This window comes from Tachypleus tridentatus, chromosome 10, assembly GCF_004210375.1.
Source record: "Tachypleus tridentatus isolate NWPU-2018 chromosome 10, ASM421037v1, whole genome shotgun sequence".
In the NCBI taxonomy this organism is placed as follows: domain Eukaryota; kingdom Metazoa; phylum Arthropoda; class Merostomata; order Xiphosura; family Limulidae; genus Tachypleus; species Tachypleus tridentatus.
The window spans coordinates 62569709-62583094 of record NC_134834.1 but is presented as its reverse complement, the minus strand read 5'-3'; the positions used below and the strand labels follow the sequence as shown (position 1 = coordinate 62583094).

Genomic DNA, 13386 nt, shown 5'->3' with positions numbered 1-13386 from the left:
TTTTTATTTCCTGTGTGTGTGTTGCACGTGTACATAATTACGTCCATTACTGTATGTATATCAAATATGGCCTAAACCTGTGGTGGTTGTTTACCTTCCTGACAAGTATGCAGTTAAAGAACTTTTAAAGAGTATGTCTATAATTCTAGCTTAATAAAAACGAATAAAAACCTTATAACCCGAACACTTTCGAAAGTTTGCCCCTGAAGAAGAAACAGTCCACCTTTCAAAAGCGCTTAGGTTACAGAGTTTTATTCATTTTTATCAAGACTTCTTGAACTTACGTGTTTTTCTGACATCATGAATATGATTCTAGCTTCATCTAATTGCATAAGAATACATATATATAACTAAAATGTTAATATTATCATTTGTATTTTAACAAGCAGCAGATGGTAAAAAACAGTTTTAACTTGTGAGCGTATTTTATCATATTTATATTAATTATTTACTTCAAAATATGTACAAATTAGGCAGATACTCCACGTTTTCTTTTTGAATTATAAAATTAGAGGTTTCTGTAACAAACTTGCGAGGAGTAACGTGTGCATTACGAACGATATTTGAATCGGAATTAAAGTATTTTAATAATCGTAATTTGTTTAATATGGACCACACCTTATTAACTTTGACCTCAGCCCCAAGGAATGCCAAACTTTTTTTTCAGTATATAGATTACTATTTGATGACCAGAAGCTCCATAATTAAAAGTGTCTTCCGAGTGAGGCTTTTCAGTCAAACTTATATTGGACCCCACAAAAAGAAATTATGACCACCCGACGCGCCATTTTATTTACTTTTCTCTACAGGCTCTAGTGGGTTCTATATCAATATTTGTTTTTTCTTCTATTATGGGATATCCTTAAACTATTGACATTTTTTTCAATTTGCTTCCCATTATTAAAGGATCTATATTTCTAATGACTCTGACAATTTTATTAGATTCTTCCTTCTCTGGACTAATAGATATACAAGACAACGATAAATTGATTTTTGTTTTCACTTCATAGGTCGTTGAATTGATTGATTCTAGAAACATATGAAGAAGTTTCAGAAAAACAGTGAATCAAAACGTTTCTGTGTTGTCCAGTAAATATTTTACGAATTTTAAAACGGTGGTGTTTAGTTGCGGTTTGATCTTTTATTATGTAATTTTCACTTGAACAAATTTATTTCCGAAAGAAATGAGCGAGGATGCTATTAAAGGCAGCTGTGGATAATATCTTAATTATTTTAAAGAGTGCTCTTAGAAAACTATTAACTTTCGATCACAAATACGGGCTTCCCGCTAGTACAGCGGTATGTCTCCTGATTTACAACGCTAAAATCAGGTGTTCGATTCCCCTCGGTAGGCTGAGCAGATAGCCTTTTGTTGCACACACAAATACGGAAAATAAAAGCCTTTGCTTGTTTTTTTGAATTTCGTACAAAGCTACTCGAGGGCTATCTGTGCTAGCCGTCCCTAATTTTGCAGTGTAAGACTAGAGGGAAGGCAGCTAGTCATCACCACCCACCGCTAACTCTTGGACTACTCTTTTACCAACGAATATTGGGATTGACCGTCACATTATAACGCCCCCACGGCTGAAAGGGCGAGCATGTTTGGCGCGACGGGGATGCGAACTCGCGACCCTCAGATTACGAGTCGCACGCCTTAACACGCTTGGCCATGCCAGGCCAAATAAAAGCCTTCTCTTGAAAAGGATTAAAACAAACTGTTTATTGTAAAAAATATATATGTTCGAAGTTTCTTTAATTTTACTAACAATTACAAAAGCATGAAAGTTTTGAATACATTTAGACTGTTGGATTACGTCACGGCTAAGTAACTTAAATGAGGTTAGTTATATAGTACAAAGTTACACAAAGTACAAAGGGTTATCTGTGCTCTTCTCACCACAAGTATCCAAACTGTTTCTAGTAGTGTAAGTCCATAGACTGGGGAACAACATAAATAACTCAACCTCCAACAGATTCTTTCAATGTATTCATAGTTGAGGTAACTTGTACTAAATGTTTGTTATAGAGTATGACAAAAAACTTTACTTCGATTTGTTTGTCGTTAAGCGCAAACTAATTCAATTGGGCATCTATCTGTGCTCTCCTCATAGCAAGTATTGTAACCTGATTTGTAGCGTTTAAAAGCTTCAGACTTTCCGCTGATCCGTGGGGTACTGTATTTCTATAATTGAAGGGTTTCAGTATGCGCTTGAAAACCTATTTAAGTAAGCTGCAAATCGGCTTTTAAAGTAAGGATTAACAAACATGAACTTATTTTAATATTTTTATTTGAGTTCATATTACTATCATTCACAAGCACTGGCGAACCAACAAGCTAGTCTTATTGTTCTGGAAACGGATAAAGCAACCCCAGCGTCAATGTAAGAAGACTATATTTGTAATTCTAAGAAGGGCCCGGCATGGCCATCTGGGTTAAGGCGTTCGATACGTAATCTGAGGGTCGCGGGTTCGAATCCCCGTCGCACCAAACATGCTCGCCCTTTCAGCCGTGGGGACGTTATAATGTGATGGTCAATTCAACTATTCGTTGGTAAAAGAGTAGCCCAAGAGTTGGTGGTGGGTGGTGATGACTAGCTGCCTTCCTTACACCACTAAATTAGGGACGGCTAGTGCAGATACCCCTCGTGTAGCTTTGGGCGAAATTATAAAACAAGCAACAATTCTAAGAAGCTTTGAGTGGAAGCAACGAATAACTTGTTATATGTCAACCACAATACATCTGCTATATACAATGTCGACTTATCTGGCTAGCAGGGATACAGTAGCTACTGTGATGTTTTAAGTGCTATATGCACGAAGAATCATTATGGTTGGAACTAGATTAAGTAAGTGTATTGTAATTATGGTCAATTTGAAATCATTAACTAATCAAATTTCAGGAACCACTGCAAGACGTTGAAACACACACACACACGTATATCTAAGAAACCCAAAACAGTTATGTTAAAATTCTTGCAAAATTTATATCAATATTCTTACTTTTGTTTCCGTACATAGAAAACTGTGAAAACTAAATAATTTTCATCTACAAAAAGTATCGGAAAACGCATAATTTGTTTCCCTTGGTTACATTACTCTGCATGTAAATAAAGAACAACAACTTGCACATCATTATAAAACTAATAAAAAAAGTGTTACAAAAGACGTTAATTTAGGATAAACAGTGAGTATCGCGAATAAAAATCTATTTAGTGATATAGCTCAATAAATACGCAAAATGTTAAGAAAGTTGTCTAATTACATAAAATTATGGATTTTGGTAGTAATCATAGATACACATTTCCAGTTAGAGTACCTGTTTATTAGAATGTCACTTTCAGAAAATTCGATTTTCAATAAATATTGGGTTTTCTGTAATAAATGTTATGTTTATCTTTCAAAATAAAAACATAACGTTATTTCTTAGCCGATAGTAGGATATTTGTTTTATATTTTCTTACGAAAGTAGTAAAGTCAAACAAAAAAATTAATGATGTGAATTTGTTCTAAAATAAAGTATAATTGTCTTAATACATTAGTATTATACTATTAGGCACATTACATTTGTTAACACTACATTCTTAATCTAGTTCGTAGGGATTCTTAAGAATTAAGAGTAGTGCACAATGATAGTATTTCAAAAATATTATATTTGTCACATCCGTTGCTGACGCGTTTCGCTTAATCCAGAGCTCTTAAGTACAGTTAGGATAAAACAAACACTGCAGTGGTCGATACGCTTACTTTGGTAAGCCGTTTGATAAAACAACGATTGTTATGGTGTTTATGCTTTTAACAAGCTGGCGAAAATTTTTTTCCAATTATTTGTCATAAAACAATAGTATTAGACCTATAAACTAGATCAGTGATGTAGTGTCTAAAATATATAGCATGTAGTCTTTTTTGTCGGCTTGTAAAAGTTGTAAATATCATAATAACTGTTATTCCATAAAAAGGCTTCCATACATAATTTCCGACCATTGCTGTGTTTTTTTGTATCCTAGCCGTCCTGAAGAGCTCTCGGTTGAACAAAACGTGTTGTCAGCAATGGAAATGACAAATGCAGTGCCGTTGAAAGACTGTGATTTTACATTCCACTAATTCTTGAAAATACCCAAGGGATAGATTATGAATATAAGTGTTTAAAAATGTAATAGGTCTAATACTTACGACAAATATAAGAGCTGTACACACCATAACAAAAACAAATGTATAAATAAAATAATAATACCAGATTGGATGCTAAGAAAGCAATGTCGTGAAATCGGGCTTAAAACGATGGGTGGCATCCATGTTATCATGCTACAGATAACACTGGAATCACCGTTTTAATATAATAAGGAACTGAAAACTGTCTTTTCTGTATATTGACATGACAGGACAGAATTATCATAGCTGTCATAATCCTCTTATACTGAATTGGTTGCAAGTAGCCTTACAATTATTATTCATAACAGTTTTATTATCTTGATGACGGTAGACAGACGTAAAGCTTGTCACATAAATAACGTACGAATATTTTTGTCAGTACAGCTCCTTATCACTACCACAAAGATATTTTTCACACAAGTTTTAGGATGTGATTGCAACTTTTCAATTGATGTTTCTATATATCGTTCTGTGTTCTGCTTACACTAGTTACAACAGAATAAATATATTACGAATTTATTTTCATTTCACCAAGTCCTCAGTGGCACAGCGGTATATCTGCGGACTTACAACGATAGAAACCTGGTTTCGATACCTGTGGTGGACAGGGCACAGATAGCCCATTGTGTAGCTTTGTGCTAAAAAAAATTATTTCGCCAAAAGTAAAATTGAAAATATAATCTGTGACGTAGAAACCTAGTGCGTTTTTGGTTCGCCGTACCCTCTGCTGTGTTTGTTTCCAGTTAAGCTCAAATCTACACAATGGGCTTATCTGTGCTTTACTCACCACGAATACTGAAACCCAGTTTATAGCATTGTAAGTTCGTAGACATACTATTGTGCTGCTGGAGGATCCCTCTTGTGTGAACTTCAGTTTCGCCTATTCAAGGTTCATCAGCGTAGTTTGGGTCACCAAACCAAAGAAATACAGTTAAACGTTTTATTATGGTGATGTGTGTGTGTGTGTGTGCAATATATATAATACTCAAGAGGTTTTAACCCTTTTTAACTCGCCGTATACTTACCTAAATTTAACATTGAGAGAACCAGCAACAACAGGATGCTTTTTTTACCAGCTTTATTGTTTGAATTTTATCTGATAAACAGATACCTATTTATCTTAGACATTTAACTTTTAACCTTTTAACTTTTTTTTACTTCTGGTGGAGCTAAGATAATTTGTTATTGGCGCGGCTAATTTTTACATTTTTATTAGGTTTTGTTGTTTTCGTCACTATAATGCAAAAATAAACACTGTAAAAATAATGTTTAATGCTTGCGTTATGCGTTAAGTATTCATTGACAAGATAGAACAAAAGTTTGCATTCCTTAAAGAAAAAGAAAGTCTTAAACACTACCCATTAACAAAACGTTTCACGAGTATTCGCATGAGAAAAAACAAGGTAATTCATCATTTTAATTTTTACGTCCGCGTCTGGATTTATGAGTGTTCATATAATTTTCATGAAAGGCTTAAGTAATACGAAACAATTATTTATTGCATGGCTTTTGACGGAAAATGTTGTGGATCATTTTTTGTTTCTTTTAAATTTCTTTCAGTTAATGTACTAAAAAAACGTTGTCTATAAACTTAAATATAATAATCAATTCTATGTCTTTAATAATGTTAAATTATCATTTTCAGGCGAAAGTTATTATCTCCCTTTTGTTTGTTTTTTATTTAGAAAAGCCCAAGAGAGTCAAAGTGTAAAATTTGTTTGTCATCTGTACTGAACACTTTAATTAAATGGACTTCTAAAAGGCTGTAGCTTTTTTGAAAAGAGAGTAATTAGTGCATCATGTGTGGCATGTAGAAGCATTTTAAAGTCTGTTATTAAACTGCTTGTAGAGAAATGAGGATGTAGTTGACAAAGTGTACTAATTCATTGTTCGCTTAATTTTACAGGTTTAATAAGCTTTTAAACAGTATAAAAACTAAGCAACGTGAGGAAGGAAATTGTCTGATGACTTTGATGGTTTTATTGCTGTTATTGTTTGTTTGTTTTTTCTTATAGCAAAGCCACATCGGGCTATCTGCTGAGCCCACCGAGGGGAATCGAACCCCTGATTTTAGCGTTGTAAACCCGAAGACATACCGCTGTACTAGCGGGGGGTATAATATTCACTCTTTCAAGTTATTGTTGTTTTGTTTTGAATTAAGCACAAAGCTACACAATGGGCTATCTGTGCTCTGCCCACCACGGGTATCGAAACCCGGATTTTAGCGATGAAAGTCCGCAGACATACAGCTGAGTGCTGTTATTGCAATTGCTTGCTTGTTTGTAAGATCGCATGTGGCATTAAACTAACGACTACTGTTCACTCCATAACTCAACCAATGATCAGTCACTGTAGTGGATAGCTTTGTGTCTTTCATAAAAGACTTCCAATGATTTGTCGCTTGTATTCTTGTTCCTATTTTTAGTAAGTGAAAAAACAACAACATATGTTTGTGTGTGTGTGTATATATATATATATATATATATGTGTGTGTGTGTGTGTGTGTGTTTCTTTATTTTATTTCATCAGTGCCTCAAAAGATCGTTTAGACTTGGATTTCTTGTTGGTACTTTGCTTGTTAAATTTTAAGATCTTGCCCGTTTTCTACAAAGTGTATTCTAGAGAATGTCATAGTTTGTAGAGATCTGTCCGCCTCATGAGACCAAGGATCGACATGGCCAGGTGGTTAAGGCACTCGACTCGTAATCAGAAGGACGTGGGTTCGAATTCTCTTCACACCAAACATGCTCGTCCTTTCAGCCGTAGGGGCATTATAGTGTCACGGTTAATCCCACTATTCGTTGGTAAAAAAGCAGCTTAAGAGTAGGCGGCGGGTGGTGGTGACAAGATGCCTTCCCTCTAGTCTTACATTGCTACATTAGAGACGGCTAGCGCAGATAACCTTCGTGTAGCTTATATAGAAAAATAGACATTTCTGTTCGTTTCAATGGTTTCGTACCATTCAAGTTCTTATTAAAGTTTAGTACTGGAAAAGTGTGGAAATTGCAAAGACTTCAACAATATATAAAGCTTATTTTAAAAGATATTTAAGTAGTGTTGAAAAAAAAGCTTAGCACTTTACAGAACTACTAAATGTGTGCAGTGACTTAAGTAATACGAAGTGATTTAAATGAACCCAAGTTCACTCAAAAATGCTCTTGTTAAAACATGGTATATTGCAGTTGTAGCCAATACTTAATTAGGCTATTCGTTATTATAAGCATAAATGAAAACCGTGTTGAAATACATATAAACTTGGGTAACATAAAGTAGTGATCACAGGTAACTAAAAATGGTGATTTTACTTGTATAACTTATTTGCGTGTCAAACTTTAGTATGAAATCACTTTACTATTCATCTTAGTCATTTATTAATTTGAAAAGTACTTCAGCATTGTCATCAGAATGCTGCTTTTTATCCAGATAATTTTTTTTGTATAACTCGTTTTACTTCCAAAGCGCATTCAGGCGAAAATTGTGTGTGTGTTTATGTGTTTCTTATAGCAAAGCCACATCGGGCTATCTGCGGAGCCCACCGAGGGGAATCGAACCCCTGATTTTAGCGTTGTAAATCCGGAAACATACAGCTGTACTAGCGGGGGGGCCGCGAAAATTGTAGATACATCATAAGAATAAAGTTATTTTTTGGTAGCAACAATACAGTTTTAAATTCTTCGATCAATGCAACTTTTTGTTTATATTTACTTCATTTATTCTTTAGCTATTTAGTAAATTTTGCTAGGAAAGCAGAAATATTTACTTGAGACAATTAGTTTAAATATATATAATTATAAAAAATTAATAAGCCTAGAACTAATACAACCGAGTCTTATTTTATTAATATTTATAACTCAACAACAAAACAATACTTATTAATTGAGGAATTTTTGTTCACGTTGTTGAAGATTGATTGCAATTACGTCCAGGCACACAATCTTAAATTTGGTAAGCCAGTATAATATCTAAACCATTTCTCGTTTTATTTTTTGCTGTCACAAACATGTATATTAGTAGTAACTTTACTTTTATCATAAGCAAATGTGAATCAGTTTAGAACAACTGTAAACATGACCTCTCGGAAGTTGTAGTGAACAGCACATAAAAGCGTGGTAGTGTGTCGTGTGCTTTGAAGCAAGTAATAGGTGTAATAGATTGGTGATATTCTACCTTCTGCAGCTTGGTTTTGTTTGTTTGTTTGGAAATTTCGCACAAAGCTGCTCGAGGACTATCTGTGCTAGCTGTCCCTAATTTAGCAGTGTAAGACTAGAGGGAAGGCAGCTAGTCATCACCACCCACCGCCAACTCTTGGGCTACTCTTTTACCAACGAATAGTGCTGCAGCTTGGACTGTGATAATTCAAACTATCATATTTTTAGTGAATGTACTCTAGTGGTATCTTACTTCGCATACCAAACCTTAATGGGAACCACTAAGATATACATGAGGTATAAAATCTTTAATTTCTATTGAGATTCTTTTTTTTTAATCCGAGGGTCACGGGTTAGAATTCCAGTCACATCGGATATGCTCGCCTTTTCAGCCGCGGGGGCGTTATGTGACGGTCAATCCCATTATTCGTTGGTAAAATAATAGCCCAAGTGTTGGCGGTGGGTGGTGATGATTAGCTGCCTTCCCTCTAGTCTTACACTGCTAAATTAGGGATGACTAGCGCAGATAGTCCTCGAGTAGCTTTGCGCGAAATTCAAAACAAACCAAACCAAAACTTTTTTTTCTTCACATCAAAACATAAGGAAACTTTATTTGATAGAAGAACAAATTTAACTTTTATGGATTTTTTTCTTAAATTTTGTACACTGATAAATATATACTAATTCCCCATAATTGCCTATCACATTCGGTCAAGATATGAGTCACGTTTGCGAAGTTGTTCAACAAAAAACATTCAAGTTTTACGAAACTTTTGGTGCACACCTACGTAAAAACTCACGAAAGCTATCGGTCTAACATTGTCTCTAAAGCTTTATTTACGGGTAAAAGAGGATCGCTTGCAGTTTTTTTTTTTTTTTCATTCATTATTTGGATTAAAGACCTGTTGATTATGAGCAGCAAAACGATAAAGTGAAAGAACGTGCACTCGCTAATCGTGCCTGAAGTTGAAAACAACAACAACAACAAAAAAAAAAAACACGCGGTCTAGCCAATCAATGAATGAATATTTGCTGTAAAATTCTTATCAGTGCTGTAAATGTAGTTACCAGTTCCGCCGCTGATTTTGATTAGTCGTACATTTAATTCAGTGGTTCCCAACCTTTTTTATGCCCCTCACCCCCACCCCTAAAAATTTTAATATGTTCTCGCACCCCTCACAGTTATTATTTATTTAAGAATAAAGGTGAAGGTGGCCAAAACAAATGTAATCTCGCACCCTCTGGAACGCTATCTCGCACCGCTGGTTGGGAACCACTGATTTAATCCATTCTTGCTTGCTGTTTTTTCACACACAAGGTGTTTTTGATTAGATAATACTAATATTATAGTATTTCCATTATATGTCTTTTAACGTTTTTATTCTTTTATTGTAGTTATTAGTTAATATAATACGTTGAACTTTCTTAGCATTTGTAACCTTTTATAAAATAGCGTGATATTTAGCATGTGGTTATTTTGAATTGTGATCTATTACTATTAACATACATTTAAAATAAAGCTTACATTTATTTTTAAATCCAGGGCCTCGAGGGAAGAGAGGGCGACCAGGACTAATGGTATGGCACATTATGATTACTGTATCTAAATAATAGGTAAAACTATCACCTGATAAAAAAGAAAATTAAAATGTTAGTAGATATTGTTATTATTAGAATTGATAAAATTGTGTTCCTACAAAGTAATCAGAGAATGTACTATATGTTTTGTGTAATTTTTTATATTCTCTTTCTCTTTACATATATATAACTTGGAAAGAATGGAGTGAAAGGTAAAACATACCCTGTAAAATTGAAGTAGATTGATATAAAAATAAAATAACTTCCTTTTCTGTTCCACATGCTGCCCAGCTGTTCAGTATACAAAAATGTGATTTCCTGTGTTGACTGTACTAATTGTATAAACATGTGCATGTATATACATTCTATGATTTTTTGGGTAGTAATACTTTTAAAGTAGTTATTCATAAATTTTGTGAAAGCTTTTAAGTTTATATTTTCTTGTCTATCCTGTAGGGCCCTGAAGGACCACCAGGAAAGCCTGGCTTCCCAGTAAGATTTTACTCTCTGAATGATATTTAAGTGAGAAGAATACATTTTTAAATGTTGAACTGTCATTATATCAAAATATATGAATTCAAAATTTTCAGGAGACATATACATATCCAGGATTTCACTTTTTGGCTTTTTTCAGAATTGGGATAAACATATGGAGAATGACTTGAAATACATTCTCAAATGGTGACTATATGAGATTGGATGTGCAACTGTCTGGCATGATTAAACAGAAGCAATTAAAACAATAATCAGATTTTTATTGAATATGTAACATAAATTTTGTTTTGTAGTTATACATATAGACACACACAGACATGTGAGCTATATGTTCACTCTTTATTAAATTTTACAATCTAATTTCCTTATCATATTGTTATTTTACTTTCATTTTAATAAAAGTTGCTTTCTTTACACGGATTAAAAGATATGAAACAATAAAACATAATTTGTGTTTATACTAATGATACACTAATTATTAAATCATCATTGTTTGTGTTACTTTGTTTACTCCATTTAGTGCCTGTGATGAATGGAAAGGAATTCTATAGATAGTGCAATATGTTTCTTAAACCTCTATTCCTTGATCCCCTAACTTATTATCTAATCTTCCTAGAAGTAGTCCTTGAGTGTAGCATTCTTTCTGTTATAGCACTGTACACTTTGTTAATGTTGTTTGTCATTGTGTTTTTATTATCACATTTCAATATTGTGCTGAATTTTTTATATCCAAAAGCTGCCCAGTACTTATAGTGATGTGTATATTCTTTTTATTTTTCAGGGTGCAATAGGAATGGAGGGATTAAAAGGTGAACAGGTAAGAAGTATTTTCTGAATTAGCTGCATTGATTGCATTCTTTGCGAGAGCTTGTTTTAATATAATATTTTGAGAAACCTACTTCTGTTATGTATCTTGACATATTGTTTTTAAGTTGCTATGTGCTATTTTTGTATTGATTCAAAATCTATTTACTTCAAACTGCTTGATATTTTCAACATATTCATAAAAGTCATTAGCATGCTTATGATTTATTTCATTTTACTGCTGTACCCAGGCATGTAAAAGATTTACTTAATTGGTTTGTATATGTCTATGTGGTGGTTAAATAATATTTTCCATTCAATGAATGAGCACTTTTAGAGATGCTTCTGCTTGCATGGTCACAAATATTAACTTTAGCATGCACTTTGGTTATGCATGTTTAGGGTCCAATGGGTTTGCCTGGAATGCCAGGACGTGAAGGAGCAAAAGTAAGAAAATAATTTGATTTTCTATTTGCTTTTTTTTGCAGTCTATTACTAATATACTTTTTCAAATACAAGCTGAATTTTTTTGTTTATATTCACAAAGTAATTTTTGTAGTTTTGCAGTAATGCGTACCAATCTTAACCAATGCTTGCATATGAAAAAAATAAGAATGAATGTTTGTTGTGTAGTAATTTGAAAATTAGATTACTAGAAGTGATGAGTATAAAGAAAATGCATACAGAGGGTTGAATATATTTTATTAATATGATTTTGGAGCCTGTAATGATTTATTTAATGACTATGAATCTTAATAACAGGCCTATATCACAGTTTCTTTTGTAAAATGCTCTATTACAAGGCTGTTATGTCCACAGCACATCACTCCTCTCTGTATGTTTTCTGTAGTCTGTCTAGTGTAGGAGAACAGTGGTTTCTTTGCACAGTTTTCAATAATCCTAGTACATAGAAACCGAAAAATATTTCATCTAGTAATGTGACTGGTATGACCTTTTATGGAATAGCATTAAAATCTATTTCATCCTCCTGCTACCTGAGGTATTCAGTGGTTGAATGGGAGTAGTAAATTAACAAACAAGTATTTTTAAAAGTAGTGAGTTTTTTTAAAAAAAATATGGCACTTGTTTGCATTTTACAGTTGTCTATCTTTTTTAGTTATCTGAATATTAAAATGCCAAACAACATCAAAATATAACTTAATACGCACTCCTCCATCCAAGTTTCACATTGGTTGTTGTTATTATTTGACTTGCTGATTTGTATATTCAAAAGTAATATGTTCAACCCTCTCTTTGTGCATATTATGTATGTGTGTGCATATACATCAAAAGAATGATATATATGTTCAATTATGTTATAACTTTACAGTTTTGAATAATTTGCAGTGATGTATATACTGTAATTTTGGTATATTAGGATAACCTTGTATTCTTGATGTAGAAAACTTTTTTCTGCTCTTAAAACCTATCTATAATATACATAATTTTGATAGTAAAAGTTCAGCTATTTTTGTGTTTATAGTTGTGTAATGTGTATTTCGAGTACTCTTCTTTGGAGTCAAAAAGACTTAATTGCAAAGTCTCAAAACCTAGAGTGGCTTTATTTACATCAGTGAGAAGGTTGCAGAATTTGTTGTTCTGTATTGGAAGTTAGTAGATGAAATGTAATTAACCTAATTGTTTTAAATAAACATTTTGATAACAGAATATAATGACTAAAACTGGTTTGTGTTTGTTTTTGTATTAAGGGACAAAGAGGAGAAAAGGGTGACAAGGTAAGCATATGAAACTATTATTGTTTATCCATACACAAATATGTAGAGATTTCTGGCTACAATAAACTAAATAGTTTATTATAACTTTATCATTTTGTAGCAGAAGGCATAAAAATTACATCAAGATCTGTCAACCATGAGAAGAAAATGTTCAAGTGCATACTGTCACTTCTGGATTCTTATACTTTCACATTCTAACAGTCAGAATGGAAGTTGTCTGTGTTGTACTTGAGCTTTGATATCTGAATTGTTAGAGCATCAGTCTCAGCACATTACTTTGAATTAGAATTTATGGATTGAAGTCTAAAATAGGGAGCATTTTGTAGTGTTGTGTGTTTTTTGTATGAACTAGTTAATTAAAAAATAATAATCAGTTAAATAAAACAACATAAGACATACTTTGTTATGGTTGTTTTAATTTTGTAAGTGTTGCCATTTTGAATGATTGATTAACATGCTTCCAAATAAATGAAAAG

The 13386-nt window shown here is 33.1% G+C and overlaps 1 protein-coding gene across 21 annotated transcripts in view; it reads left to right on the top strand.

Moving 5' to 3' along the window:
- The window catches only part of LOC143229430 (uncharacterized), a 252158-nt gene that overhangs the window by 141217 nt on the left and 97555 nt on the right, over positions 1–13386 (top strand). For 11 of the 21 annotated variants that reach the window (XM_076461745.1, XM_076461742.1, XM_076461753.1 and 8 more), the window contains 5 exons: positions 9841–9875; positions 10332–10367; positions 11152–11187; positions 11577–11621; positions 12884–12910. In XM_076461745.1, coding sequence (XP_076317860.1) covers positions 9841–9875; positions 10332–10367; positions 11152–11187; positions 11577–11621; positions 12884–12910 — 179 coding nt within the window. Of the gene's footprint in view, positions 1–9358; positions 9616–9840; positions 9876–10331; positions 10398–11151; positions 11188–11576; positions 11622–12883; positions 12911–13386 lie in introns of those variants that run through there. The other 10 variants (XM_076461752.1, XM_076461751.1, XM_076461749.1 and 7 more) reach the window with 6 other exon arrangements.